The sequence below is a fragment of the Melospiza melodia genome, chromosome 2 (assembly GCF_035770615.1).
Source record: "Melospiza melodia melodia isolate bMelMel2 chromosome 2, bMelMel2.pri, whole genome shotgun sequence".
Classification (NCBI taxonomy): Eukaryota; Metazoa; Chordata; class Aves; order Passeriformes; family Passerellidae; genus Melospiza; species Melospiza melodia.
In genome coordinates this window covers 27,760,394-27,776,202 of record NC_086195.1, presented here as the reverse complement: position 1 = coordinate 27,776,202, position 15,809 = coordinate 27,760,394, and the positions used below count along the sequence as shown (strand labels likewise).

General features: G+C 38.7%; 1 protein-coding gene across 1 annotated transcript in view; it reads left to right on the top strand.

The window, feature by feature from the left end:
* The first annotated feature begins 4,665 nt into the window (after positions 1 to 4,665).
* The window catches only part of GUCA1C (guanylate cyclase activator 1C), a 37,287-nt gene continuing 26,143 nt past the window's right edge, over positions 4,666 to 15,809 (top strand). Inside the window, exon 1 of the mRNA XM_063150402.1 lies at positions 4,666 to 4,869. Within this exon, the coding sequence (XP_063006472.1) occupies positions 4,666 to 4,869 (204 nt within the window). The remainder of the gene's footprint in view (positions 4,870 to 15,809) is intronic.

Genomic DNA, 15,809 nt, shown 5'->3' with positions numbered 1-15,809 from the left:
AAATCAGAAAATGTCCTAATAAAGAAGCATTAAACCTGTGTGAAAAAATTATAGGAAGATGCAAAGAGAAGCTGCAGAGAAAATATAATTTACATTAATGCTTTTATGGTAAATATGCAATTTGCAAATAAACCTGTTTATTTACAAATAAACCTGGGTACAATGCAGGTTTGCCTGGATTGTACCCAGATACCCATCTAAGACATATTTCAGAACACCGTAATTTTTCCAAAATGATTGATCTTTAGTCAGTCAGTCAGTCTGACCACCAGCTGGATAAAGGTAAGCCAATTAAACACTCTCTGGGTCATGTCTGGTACAAAAATAGCCACACTTCCCTAGACAGGTCTAAGATACTCAGGTCAGCTCTCCTGTGTCTGCTCTCCTGTCTCTGGCAAAAGCCCGGAGACATGCCAAGGGGAAAGGCACCCCTCAGTCACCCTCTCTGCTTCCAGCAGCCTATGGCCACTCATTCAATGAAGAGATTCAACAAATGAGTTAAATGGGCTTTTCCTGCCTGAAATTAGCTGGGTTTTTTAAACTTGTATTTACTTTTAGCCCCCATACCACCTTGTGCTAATCAGTTCTAAATTATAATTGCACTAACATTCTTCTTTCTTTTTTTTTTTTTTCTTTTTTTTTTTTTTTTTTAAGAAATCGAATTCTTTCTCAAATTGTTTTGCAGGAATGTTTGAAAGAATTCCAGAAAGTCTGCCTTGAGGTTAAAGGAAAATAAGATTTTCATTTCAGGGACCTGTGGGTTTTATGTCTACAGATGAGATCATTGCCTGTCATTGTAGTAAGGGGATCAGATAAAACTTTTAAATGGTGCTGTCTTCCTACATATGTATCCTTCCTATATATCTTTAAGTCCAAATGTTTTATTCCTGTGGCTTGCAGAGACTGATGGTGCTAATATATAGCAATGAGAGAGACTTAGTGTGAATTTTGCTTTGGGGAAAAGCTGGGGTCAGAGTTTAGTCTCTTGAAGCTTCTCCCTATAATAGACCTGGATTTCTGTGTACTGATACTGTTGTTCTCATCATCTGCAATTCTGAAGTGTCAAATGCTTCATTTAACTTTCCCCTATATTTTATAGCATCGTTCATAGAAACTTGAAATTTCCTAGATACAGCCTATCACACCCTTACAGCTTTTTACTTCACAACCTATGTTAGTAGCCTTGAGTCCCCATCATCACATATGAAGGTCTAAGTGCCGTCTGGAACAGGGCTAGGAGGTTCCAGGTGACATTTCCAGGTGGTTCTTGACAATCATATTCAGAGGCAAATGAGCACATGCCTATTTGAAAGAGACGCTGCTCAATAGGCAATGGTTTTCCATGTGTGTAACCAGTGATACTGGATTTAAGTAATTTGAACTAAATTTTGTTTTTTACTGTAATCATAAGTTCAGTTTTTTCTTTTCAGGCCTCACATTTCTGTCAGAATTTAATATATTTTTTTTTTCATTCTTTCTTGAAGTGCCTTGCATTCAGCCCTTTGATAGGTGTTGCTTTTCTTTTCCATCTGCCTTTCCTCCCTTTTGTATTGCATTGCTTGCAGATCTACAAAGAGATTCCCTACCTCTACATTCTCCCTTGTTCCACTTCTGGGCTTTTGTTGGAGGGTAGTACACATGGTACTCCCCAGCTAACATGGATGTGGACACGCAATAGGTCTGAGAAAATTGGGCTTTAAATAGAGAAGTAACTTTTCCTCAGAGTGAAAGTGAGGATATTAAATGGCTAAAAAGAACAGTGTTGCCAGCATAGCCCTTCTAATCTGTGTACACTTCATCACTATAATCCCTCAGTAAAGCTATTCTAGCAGGAACATGGCCAAGAACTCCTTGAAAAGCAGCTTCTTCTCCTACTTGCACCTAATTCTGGCTTCCATGTTTCCATTTTAGTCTGGTTCATTGCACTGCTTCTTGAAGTCTTCTCATGTTTTCTTTTAATTATTTTAAATAATGAGCTTTGCTGATAAGCATGTAACACTTGTTCATATGCTTATTTTTTCAAACATTCCACATTAAAATTTGATGGGTTTTTTCAGATTCATCAAATAGATAATTTAATATATCTTGATGATTATCATAAAGAGTTTTTTAAATAAAATGTAGATTTTTCTGACATTTTTACCTTGTCATCCAGAAGGTCAGTAACAACAGAGTTCAGAGAGTCTTCCATGCCATCTGAAGGAAATATTTTTTGCACATTTTCAAGGACTGAGATAGCTTATTTTTTAATATTCCCATTTATGCTGTTGCTTTTTTCAGAAGAAAGTTTGAAAATGAATATGTACAAAATAATTGTCTATGGCTTCTGAAACCTGTGGTTCAAAGCTTTGATTTTTTTTTTTCCTTTGAACACTGCTGTTATTTCAGGAGGGCAGGGGAGCAGGGCAAAAGAATATCAAGTAACATTTGAGTGGTTTAAAACTTCCTTTTTCATTGAACAAGAAATTTGGTAGAAATATACTTGGGAAATTCTGTTTTGGCATTTCCAATTCCTAACTATTGAAAATTTAAATTTTATGAAAAACAATAAAAGACTGAAGATTGCTGTTTTAAGCTACCTTTGTTTTACTTGCTGTTCTTTGTTATTTAGATTATAAAGTATTAATATTTAGATTATTAATTTAGATTATTGTTATAATATGGCATTCTTTGCCTGCTAGGGATATTTTGAAGTGACATATTTCTAAATACCACTTCACGTGTTTCAGATTCCGGTTTTATTCAGTATTTCATAAAGAAAATCCCTGCTGCTTCTCAGTATTGAAGGTCTTGATCTTATAACTGACAGGATGTTAGTGGGCAGCTATTTTTGCTCTGGGGAGACTATTAAAAGTGATGCAAGGAATGAGCAGAGATTAGGAAAAAAATCACATTTTAATAATAACTACAGTATATGTCTCTGTTGAAGTCTTCCAGGCATCCATGTGCACTTTTTTCTCCCTCCTCAGCAGCATTGCCCTGACTAGCTGCAGACTCTGGCTTATGCAACGTAGGAGCAAATTCGTGCTGAAAGTTTGTTCCAGCAACAGCCCAGCTTGTTGCCCTTTTACACTGAAGGCTGGTACCTGTTTCTGAAAAATATTTTGCAGTTCTGATCTTATATGAGTAGAACATCACAGCTCTTTATTTGCCTAAAAATACTGGAGGACCACACGAACCTGCATGCCGTGGCCCTATTCCTTATGTATCAGAGGCAGCCTGCCCAGCTGGCTCTGCCACCAGTGCACACCCCATGGAGGCACCCCCACAATGCTCATCACTCCTGGCACCTGAAAACCAGCACTCAGGATATGTCCAACAGTAGCATTCAGCTCCTTCGCTGTCTTGAGACCAAATTTGTCTCTCCTGACTGGTGACGCTGCTTTTGCAGCTGAGCAGGCAGGGGCCTTGGCCAGAGGAAGATTGATCTCATGCAGCTGCACAGCGCTTGAGGGCCATGGGACTGTGCCCTGCTCTCCAGAGCAAAGCTGCTCGAGTGTGCTCAGTACTCAGGTGAGACATCACTGCAGGGCCGCTGGTGAGACCACCACCTGGGCAGCAGCCTTAGGTGTAACAGCTGTATTTTTACGTTCCACCGGTTTAGTTTAAAACTACTGTATGCCATAGTATCTGCTGTAGGGCTTAAATGCTGTAAACCTGTACATTGCTATGTACTGCAATACAGCACAGCCGTTATGACACTACAGGTTTCCACAAACAACTTTGAAGCAGCAGAAGCAGCAGTCCTGCACCCCCCATACTGCTGGCCACCCTTTTCCACCTTCACTTTTTCTGTTCTCTTGTAAAACCCACTATTGTGACACCAGGCAATGCAAAAATGTAGGGAATGTTTTCTAAAGCTAACTATATTTATTGGTATTCAATCTTATTGCAAGCTTTTCCATGGATCTGTTCTAAGACTTGTCCCCAAGTGCAACCACAAACTCTTGTGCTGGCCTAAGGGAAGGGAAAGGATGGGACTGAAAGAGCAATGGCAGTGGGGAAGCAATTTTCAAGACAACATTGGCTCACAGGAGACTCAGCTTCTAGTAAAACTGCTGTCTAAAGACAACAAGCTTCTTGTGCTTAGTGTACAGCTACTTTTAGTTTTTTCAGGTTATCCAAGTCAAATTGTGTTGCAGTTTTGACCTGTAAGGTAAGGTAAGATTTGGATCACCATATATACAGAAATAATAAAAGTGAAAAGTCAGCTGCACAAATGTATACAAGCTCCAAGGCAGCTGCACAAAATGCATACAAGTATTAAAATGGTTCTAAGTTTTTGTTAAAACTTTATAAATTGTAAAAATGAAGGTTTAGAAACTACCCTCAAAGTTCCTGCATGTTGCTTTTTCAATATTCATCCAGTTTAAACACCTTTAGCACCACAGATGCCAGTACAAGATGAGAACTGGTATAATCAGTTCATCTGAGGCTCTGCAGACTGACTGTGCACAAAGACTCTAATTAGCTGCTAAAACCACAGGGTACTAAAACCGGGTGCCAGTAATCTTTCTAGGGTGCTATATTTACTTAGTCTATCTTGGTAGTGATCTGTAAGAGGTTTAAAGTAGCTCTCAAAGGCAGAGTTGGTGTTTGAATTATCATTGTTGGGAAGGAAGAATCAACATTTGGATGAATTAATACTGAAAAAGATTACCTGGTATGTTTGATGCAATGGGTGCTGCTGGATCAGCAGATGACATTAATGCTATGGAAATTCATCACTGGTACACAAAGTTTATGAAGGAATGCCCATCTGGACAGCTTTGCCTGCATGAATTTAAACATGTCCTAGATCTACATGGACTTACTCCTGAAGCTAACAACTATGTTGAACAAGTATTTCACACATTTGACATGAATAAGGTAAGAATTCATTTTTGACTTCTGGGCTTTATTGTGGCTGTATCATTTGATGCACTCAGAGACGTGTCTCAGGGAGCTGCACACTCCCTACTCAGAGGTAATGGAAGCAATTCAATAGAAAACTCCAAGCAGATAACCAAGAATGGCTGGCAGACAATGTTGAATGCTTTGTTCCCAGTACATTTAGCCAATTTGAAAGTTTCATACAGTCATTCTAATACATGCTAATGGTTTCTCGTCTTTGAAAACTAGATTTTTGTCATTATTTTCAGTGTGCATTAATAATTGAATTTTTTATTTATATAGCTGCTTGAAAAATCTTTCTAAGGCAGTGAGTGTTCAGCTGGATCCATAGGTATTAATGTTTTCAGTTTATGCAACACAGACACAACAAGATTCCTTCTGTCACGGGATTCATTCTGAACACCTTCTGTGGCCTAATTCGGTTTCAGTCAATCCCCCTTTTCCAAAGACACATCTGTTTAGTTTTGATCCATCATCCCAGTTTTAATGCTTGACATCCTAGGTCCTGCTAAGGATCTGTCCAGCAGCTGTTAGATGCATTGCTGTCTTATGTTATTCCATGGCAGCCTTCATACAGGTTCCTCCTGGCCACGAGACTCACCCAGAGTTATTTAACCCTTAAGCCATAGTAACACTTTCTACCAAATGTGACAAAAGGAGTGAAGAGTAATCTGTAATCCCTGAAGGAGTCACAGAAATTAGGTTTAGGCTGAATTGTCAATAATACAAACTAAGCTTTCAGCTAATAGAACATACCACCCCATCTTGGTATAAAAAATATTTAAAAAAAATAAAGCATTAATGTTCTCTACCCACATTTTTTATCTCAATGAGTTCAGAGATACAGAATTACGTAATTAATTATACTTGTTTCAGAAAATGCTGAGAGCATAAGGTACCTTGTGTGTTTTTACATGCAACAGTGCCTCTATTACACGGTTTTCTTGTGTGTCCATACACATCTCCACTTGCAATTCAGCTTGCTTTTTTGGAATTATGTAATTCTTTCTTCCATAATCCTCAAGGACTCTTCCTATAAAATGAAGGGTCTTCCCACTGCCAATTACCAGATGGTTAAACATACTGAAATTTGATTAAGTAGTATCACCTACCTCAATAAATGTGCTAATTACAGATAATGAGCAAACTTCCAGTTTTCCTGACTGGCAGAAATTGTTAATTTGCTGTGCCCTTTTGAATTAAAAAAATTAAAATTTTGATGCCTTAAGTTTTCCAGAAAAGCTTTATGAATGCTAACGTTTCTGGACAGCACACATGGACGGTGTCTGAGCTCACCTAAGAGCTTTTCCAGTTTAGGTTGTTTGAGCATTTCCAGTTTGTTTAAGCATTAATGTTTAAGCATTTTTGCACTGCAAAAACCCCTTGACACTTCAGTGATCTTGAAAAGTGTGGGGAACTTTGGGTGTTGGGGATTTTGGCGTTTTATTTTATGGGGGAACATCTTTTTGGTGGTGTTGATATTTTAGAAGTTCCTACATGCCTTTCTCCCACTACAACTAGCTTATTACCCATGGAGCAGTTTGCTCAAGTCATCTGAGGAATATTGAGATGTATGCCTTAAACTTCTCAAGTTATATAGAGATCAGTTAGACTCCTGCTACCAATCAATCTCTCATCCCTTTCTCTGATATCCCCAGAATTTTTTAATCAATTGGTATATTTCCAGCAAATTTCAAAGAGTAGGCATTTCAGTTAATCATTTCCCAATGTTTTCATAAAATTTGGCAGCTGGGTAGCAGGGACACACCCAGAATGAATGCCTCATTTGTGCAGAATTAAGCTTTTATTCATTGTTTAAGGCAACAGTTGGCTGACAAAATGATCAGGCACTCGTTTTCTTTTGCCTAGAGAAAATACAGGATGGAGCTGGGGTACCAGCGTTTGGTGTTTTAGGAGACAAAAAACATAGTTTGTATGGGTCAAGCCTTTTGTTTTGCTATTCCCAGAAGGGTTTGTTTTTTTTTAATTAATATACCATGTTAGACAGAAAAAGATGCTTCCATTTTTTATCAGTTTGGAACTCTTCTCCCCATTTTAATGAAATTTAACAATGATTTGGCCTTTAGGGCTTCATAAAATCTGCTGTAAAACTCCTTTTGCTAGGCTTAAAACCTCATTATTTAATAATGTGCTCCCACTAAATATCTGATGTTCATTTCCTGTTCTGCAAGATGCTGTAACAGTCCTCTACTAGCTACTACTAATCTGAGGAATAGATTTTATTGTGTGCTTTCTTAATTGAGCTGTTGCTCAGCTGCAGCAATAGGACCAGACAAAGTTATTTAGAAGACAGAACAGGAATGGCACATTTAGAATTGTCAGTTAAATAAGATTGTATAGTCTGTATCCATTTGGAGATGGAAATAAGATGAAGAATGGGGCTTCCATTCCCAGAAAAACGTCTGGCAAGTTTTAATCCCTGCCCAATCTATTTGTATAATTTAGTAGTTGGAAAGGCTTAAACACTTACGAAAATGAATCAAGTGAACCAGAATATTTTATTATAATGTTTTATGTTCTTCCTTTAAATACTAATTAAAAGGTCTATTTTTTATTAAATGGCAAGAGTATACCTACATTATTCAGATACAACACATAGTATCTAGAAAAGCTGTAGCTCAGTTTTATTCTTCTCTTGCCTTGAATACAGTCTTGTGAATGCCTCATTGAAAACCGTGTGGCAAACGAGAACCAGGATCTCTCAAACAACGTGCCAGGATTTCATAAGTTTCTTCTTCGGCATTTACACTGCATCTGTTTAGTTAGACACGATGTGTATATTTATCTGCTGGAATTTATGTTTTCTGTGAAGTCATTCTGTGGGGCTTCAGGCTGGCTTAGGGGACTGCTTCACATAACAAGCAGAATGAGCTCTGCTCATACCAGCTTGCCCAGAGAAATGCATGTGTGAGTTCCATGGGTTGGCATGGCTTTCTCAGTAACAGTATCCTCAGTATTTTTGGTCATTCCGACTGCATCAACATTTCTAAAGAGAGCATGGCTCAGGCAGAGTACAATGGAAAAGAATTTGTCTTCTGGATTCTGGTCTTAATGCAGAAGTCCAGCTCAAGACTCCTTTCCATGCTTAGCACAGACAAAGAATCTTCAAGATGACTCAGCTCTTTCCAAGTTAGATGAACCAAGTCTCTCTGCCCTGCCTCATACATCAAGGGAAAAACAACTTACCTGAGTCAGTGGGAACTAAGTCTTGCTTAACAGATTATTTTTTTAATCACTTTATAAAAAAATCCTACATGTAAATCAAGGTTCCGAAGTGGCATAACACATACAGATGTAAAAAGCCATAATGCCATTTTATTTTGACATTGAAAATTGCACCATTAGTTTTCTTTTGCTTTCTTCACCCTGTCCCCTCCAAACAAACACACTCTGCCCTGAATTCTGCATATTAATTTTCTCTCATCGAGGATCAAATTTTCTCTGCTGCCATGGTGGTAAAAATCACTGTCAGATCTATGACATTAGTGGATGAGGAAAAGAATTTTAGATGAAATTTCTTGCAGCATGCATGCATTTAGATTTGAGGAAGTGAGATTCCAAGCAAACAACAAACTTATGTGCAGGCAAGCTTCTCCCTGAACCTGAAATTGCTGAAGATGACTCTGTCAGCTTCCAGTTTCTATGATAACAAAAGTGCTATGCTTTAAATGTTAAAATTTCTATCACTTAATTAACTGAAAACCCATCACTAAGCCTGTGAACAGAACATGTGTGTTAAGTGGATTATACAAATGAAGTAATATGATTACTTTTTAGTGTCTCTCCATGCCCTTGCTGTTTCAGAATTATATACATAAAGACATGTTGCTAGTTGTTTTTAACCTTAGGATTATATTAGGAAAACTACTTATACCATGCTTGGTTTAGATGGGATGTTAAATCAAAGTATGTACTTTTAATTGGACAGCCATGAAGAATCTGTTTTCTGTAATAAGTTCCCTTCCCAAATTTCACTAGCTTTGATTTATACCCTTCAGGTACTGTCATGTGAGCTTCACCTATGTTTGTATTTAAATAACCTGATGTTTTCTGCGAGACATTTCTGTGAGATCTGAACATTTTTTCCCGATGCTAATGATGGTGTATTGTCTATTTCAAATCTAGCAAGAGTACCAAGGCTGCAAACCTGACACAAGCTCTTATACAACATAAGCATAAATGTTTTGTCTTCAAGAGAGTCCCTGCAGAAGCCCCTGAGAACATGCCAAGGTCACTCCAGACAAAGATAAGGACCCACCTATTGACAAGCTCTTAAAAAATCTCCTAAACGAGTTTGTTTCCTTGTGGGTGGGGATGGATGAGAGCCTTAAAACTCTCAGGTTTTCCCCTTTCACTACTGGTAGGTTGTGTGAATATTTTTGTTTTCATGCTCCTTTTTCAAAATTATTTTTCCTACTATTTCTAAAGTAAATTCTGTTCAGAGCTGCATTTTCAGACAGTTACAATGAACCTTTTCTGGTTTTCTTCTTTATTTTATCATTACATTTTTATTCTTATTTAGAAAGCTTGTAAAAGACTTATGCAGCTGTTTTACTTCCCTATTCACCTCTTATAAAAAACAGCTTTTAAAGCTAGGTGGTGGAAGGAAGGCAGACTCCAATTTTTGCATAGATCAGAAAGATTTTTTTACTTCAAGAAGATAAATGGAAAGAATTTATAAGTGCAGTCAAAAAAACCCCAGGAATAAACAGGAATAAGTAGATAACAGCTTTTGAGGGGAGGGAAGAAACAAGTGAAATGTAAAAAAAAGTAAAATTTACAAAATCAAGGCGCAAGTATAAAGAGATTGGGAATAAATGTTCAAGGAGTGGAAGGAGGAAATAGTGCCTCACCCCTTCTTTGTACATTAATTGAAACCCTTGCAGAACTGAAATGCCAGCTAGGGAGAAAAAGTGTTGAAAAGATTGTTAAAATCTTAACCAGAGATTCATTCTCCATCAGAAAGAGGCTGATAGTTGGAGAGAAACAACACGCAGGAATAAATGTGGTTGTTAGCTTACTGCAGTGAGAGAGGGCTGGCAGTGGCAGCCTCAGGATCCAGCCCCTGGAGTTGTCTCTCCACAAAGCCTCTCCAGTGTCCCAGAAAAGCGCTGGAACAGGGATTACTGAGCCCAGAAATGCCAGGGCGCTCTTCAGCAAGAACACGAGCGCTTGTCTTGCGAGCCCGGGCCACTAGGAGGTGCCAGTGGCTCAGCATCTGCTCATTGCGGGAAAAAGCTTCAGACAGCCGGAAGGAAAACGTCCCCAGTCAAAACAACGGCCCCTAATTAGGGAATACAGCCTCGTCTCTGAATTAGATGTTTGCTGATGACTCTATTGGCTTGGCTTTCCTTTTTCCAAAATGCTTAACTCAGGGGATTCTATTGCTATAAAGAAAAAAATTTAAATATAAAATTCAAATTTCTTGCATATAGCCGTGCTGTGTAGGCAGAGGAAAACAGGAAACCAGGATTTAGAGTTGTTTAAGGATCTATATGTAGCATTATTAACTGGAAGAATACAATTTGTCTAAGTTGAAAGCCTTCACAAAAACAGCCTGTGGCATCAAAACATTGTTGAGGGTGAGAGTGTGTTTGGATCTATTACCATTAACATGAAGATTTCTGGAGATCTCCCATCTGTTTCATCAGCATGGAAAAGTTCCATGATTTTTTTCTTCTTAGTTGTCCCAGTTGGAGCCAGGACATTTCATTGGCCTCTCAGATTTTCCCTGGATGTGAGGACTCTTTTGCTTAATTTCTAATAAGACCACTGAAAAGCAGCAGGTTAGCAATAGCAGGCATTGTTAGACCCACTTGCAGATCCCTGGAAATAATTCTTTACAAGTGAGTTTAGGAAAACCAATGAATTCACAATAGCTATTAAAAGAAAGTATTCCTGACTTATTCTCCTGACAAAGGATGATGCACCTCTTCGGCTGCTAGAAACTTTGATGAAAATAACAGCTTCAGCAGTGGGTCTTCATTGTAACTTATGAACTAAAAAATGGAAAATGTAAAATTGGGATCTCAGAGCACTTCCCATAATCATTGAAACTAAAGGAACGGCACTACAAATGCTTCTGTGGAAAGGGTAAGACTTGTTATTTCATTATGCTCGGTTGGCTGGTTATTTATAGGTACAGGCACACTGTAGCATGTGTGGCTAACAACACCCACAAAATTACATCTGTATCTGGTTTAATGACCAAAAAACCCCTCTTAGACTGGGCTCTGCACAACTAAGATAAGCACAGTTGACTTTCTCATCACCAAGATATGTTTCACTGAGCTATAATCCTAATCTCCATGTCAGCAATAATGAAGCAGTACTACAAAAAGAAATCAGATCTAATAGGCTCTTACAGATGTATTGCTTTAATGGTCACTGCCTTCTTTATCAGTTTTAAAGCTATACAAAAACTCAAGGAGTTAATTGTTTGTGCAGCTATGGTAGGAAGCATACAAGTAATGTGGCTGTGAACTAGCGAAGTTGGGCCAGTGCATGACCAGTGTTCTCAATGAGAGAATAATTCAGCAATTGTGTGTCCCACAATGGTGCCAGGGTTTAAACGCCACAGAAAGCAGCAATGACCTGTCTTTTCCCCATCCCCACTCTCAAGTTTGTAAGGATTTGTGAGTCCTCTTACCTCAGGCTAGGGGGTTGTGTTCTACTAGAAATTTGTCTCATTGGGGCAAAATCTTTCTGGTTTATAAAGGAGAGAAGTACAGCCCTTAAAAGCAAGCTACATTCTGATGAAGATAAAAGAGAAAAGGTCAGCTTGGTCATCCTCCTTGTATCATGCATAGAAGAAATGCGGAAGAAGCTTTTAGAAGCTAAATGCTGATTCAAATTGTAAGAAAACTGTAGAGTTTCTTCTCCATAGGGAGAAGATGGTGATGGCTGGGTCCTAGTAGTTTGGATCTTAAAAATCAAAAAAAGCAAACAACAAAAAAAGAAAAAACCCTTGACAGTGAAAGCCTTCAGAGGTAAATTTTCTGACTAGGATAGGTCATTTCAGCTCTTCTGGGAGAATAGCCTTCTCTTCCAAAATTTTATGTCTTGTCCATTTGGGCTGTCTAGGTAGTCTCTGAAAACACCTCAACCAGATCTGCTTGAGCTGGCAGGTTGGTTGCATCTACCTTAAGAGACATAAAGGGACTCTGAAGCTGGCTACAGATGATGAGTGGACACATGCCTATGGGGAGCTGGAAGGTACTAGAGGGACATGGCAGGATAGGGGGAAGAAAATCTGCCTACTGCCAAGGTATCACTGTTTTCACAATACCCAAGAGAAAGAGAAGGTCATCTTTATTATTTTAGTTTTCTGCTTTTTTTTATATTTCAAGTTAGTTCTTGATCACCCTGCTGGGAAGTCTTGTTTTGTTGTTGTTAGGAAAAATTAATCCACAAACATCAGAGGCTTGTGTCCAAAAAGGAGACAGAGGAGTCCTTTTACTTTATTCAAATAAAGACAGAAGTCATGGGGCATTCCCCTGGGGTCTCTCAAATTTTTGAAGGATGCAGCCTCACTTTTTATGCTGATTTCCCAGCCACGTTTCCCTTTCCTCTTTCCCATTGGCTGAGTTACTTGAGAGGCTCAGACTTCCCAAAACACCTGATACCCAAGATTTCTCTCTAACGTATAACCCTCCCTTTTAATTTTTAATTCTTACAGAATTTAGGGGGTTTCCCTATTGTTTCTTTCATCTTTCAATGTCCAATTTAATTTATCAGCAACCCTAAAGTTTATTTGTAAAAGCAAGTATCTTTTTCCATTCATCAATCAGTGGAATCCTTCCCACTGTTTCTTTTGTCTCCCATTGCTAGTTTTACCTACCAGCAGACCCACAGCTTGTTTGTAAAGACAAATCTGCCATTTCTCTCTTTGTGATGTGGGTTTTTATTTTTAAAGGCTCAACCTCTTATTTTCAACCTCTGTCAAAAAACTACCTTTTTTCACTTGTAAAGAAATCTAAATTACATGGTCCCTTCTAAAACTAAGAACTTGTAAACCATTTTCAGAGCAGAACTAAGGAATCTGATCTTTTTTTCTCATGGTTCCCTACAGAGACAGTTTTGCTTTACCTCCATTGTGCATTTTCTGTGTGCCCATGTTGCTGCATTGATTGTCCTTGAACCAAAAATCTTTATTGTGGAACTAGCATTTTCAGTGTAAGTGTGTAGTCCCACTTTTGTCTGTTTATATGTTTTTTTTATTCCCAGGATATTGTACAGGTTTCAGAAAGGTTCTTGGCATCTCAATAGATTCTGTAATTTGATCTTCACCTTTAAGAATCAGCTTTGTTTGGTACAGACAGCTCATCAGGAATTGTTTCACTGTGTTTTCTATACACAAAGTAGTCTCTACACCCATTGTTTCAGCATTCCTTGATATGTCTTTGCTATATTAATTTATTCTGTTTGGCTCCACATTGTTATCAATTTTCTATTTTTATTTATAAATAGAAATGCTCCAATGCCCTTGGCTTCTGGAACAGATGATTTCTATAGAATTTCTACTGTCTCAGCACATGCTTTGTCTGTAGCTCATTAAGTGCCGTCAGACTATGCAGACGGTTATAAATTTTTGTCTTTTTGTGCCCCATAAAACTCACCTTTCTTTTTATGTCAAATGTTATATTTACCAAATGATACCGTTCTAGTCCCCTGCTAGAGGTGAGGGATGCTGTGAGACTGAACTGTAAATCAGATTATTTTTTACCCAGGCATTTTTGCTGTCTTTACAGGTGTTTTAGTTATTCCTATTAAGCTAAAGGGATTCTGTAAAAAGGTATTATTTTAAAAGCATTCCAACCTTGACTTAGCATTCTCTTGTAAGTCTTTTGCCAGACTAACACAAAGTTGGACTTCTAAGGCCTTTCTTTAAGGCAGTGCAGTAGTTTCTCATGTGCCTCAATCACTGTGGGCACACTTGCCCAAGACTTGCTATTTGGAAGCAACAAACAGAAGTAATGTATGATTTTTTCAGGAGGAGAAGAGAGGAGGAAGGGTAGAGGGATCAGTATGTGTGAGCAACTCCCAAGTTTCCTGTGCCTAGAATGAAATCCAGTGACCAGTGTCTGTACAAGATCATGTGAAGATATGGAAGGGAACTGTTATTGCCCAGGAGAAAGAGAAAAAAGAGGAAGGATGACTAGCACTGGGTGACTTATTGATGGATACTTCTTATTTTCAGCCTGCTTGTCTTGTTCCTGACACTCTGTTGTCTTGGTTTCATCTGGGATAGAGTTAATTTCCTTTCTAGTATCTGGTACAATACTGTATTTTTGATTTAGTAGGAGTAATATTGATAACACACTGATGCTTTGGTTGTTGTTGTGTAGTGTTTATCCTAAGTCAAGGACTTTTCAGTGTCTCATGCTCTGCCATTGAGGAGGTGCATAAGAAGCTGGGAGGGATCACAGCCAAGACAGCTGACCCAAGCTGGCCAAAGTTTGGGTGATACTCCATACCATGGAATGTCATGCTAAATATATAAACCAAGGGGAGCTGGGAAGGGCCAATTGCTGCTCAGGGATGGACTGGGCATCTCTTAGAGGTTGGTGAGTAATGTAGTGTACACCACTGGTTTGTCTTGGGTCTTATTCCTCTCCTGCATTATTATTATTATTAGTTACTATATTATTTTATTTCAATTAATAAACTATTCCTATCTAAACTCACTAGTTCTACCAGGTTTTTTCCTACTCTTCTCTCCATCCCACCAGGGGCAGGGTGGGGTGAGAGTGAGAGCACAGCTTCCTACAGTACTCAGTTGCCACTTGAGGTTAACACACAATACCTGTCTTTGCTGTTTGACACAATCACTGGTCCTTTCTTTAAGAGCAGGGCAGGATGGCTGAAGAAGAAAGTTCAGAATTGTCATCAGATGGTCCATCCCCAAGAGGTTGGTCTGCTTTCCTTTCACCTCCCTTGTCCTTGCATCCCCTTCATTCACTCTCAGTGTTGTATCCAGCACACACCTGCAGATGAAATGCCTACACAGGATGTGTATTCCCATTCTCTCTTACTCACTGGGATCACACAGCAGGTCCGGGGCTGGGATGTGGTCTCTGCAGGAAAGGCAACACACTGACTATCCACTTTGCTCTATGTTCTTTGCCTATTGAACCAGTTTGGGCTAAAGTGATAGCAATGTCTGTATCTTTCTGTTTGGTCTTCAGAGGTTCATTGGCACCTGAGAAGTGTCCAAGGTTTCTCACTCAAATACCATATTTTGAAGTATATGATAATAAACTTGTTGATGTCCTTGTGGAGAGAGCTGAAGCACAGACCGTTAGGAGTATGGGAGTCCTTCTCAAAAACTGACCTGATCCTGTAATATTGATTGTTCTCTGACTGAATTCCGACTGGAGGATGGTTGCCCTTTTTCATGGGCATTCACCACCTCACTGTGGACTGTGCTCTTAAACTCCCCTGATTATAAATGAAAAGGATGAGTGGCAGTGTCTTGTTTCTGTATCACTAACATCCTATATATTTACATCGTTATTTATACTCCTCATTTCTTTGTCCTATAATAACACCCTTGAGCTGCTCATCTCCTTGTGTAAAAGCTAATCAGTACAGAAGTATTACTGATACCTAACCGCTTCCCTGAGCCTATGGAGGAAGAAGGAATTCAGCTCCTTAAAGCTGTAAAATAAAAAGCAGGACTACAGCACTGAACAAGAGCAAACATATTGTTAATTTTCTTACCAGACTAAGTTGATTCCTGTTAAGGAAGATACTATAAAACATTCCTCTTCCACTCAAATTCTGTTACAAGGCTGCTGACCAAAACCACGTCTGGAAACCCACGCTGAGAGGGAAGAAATAGGATATGGTTTGCACACAGATACAAGATCCCACACAGCATATTTATGATAAAA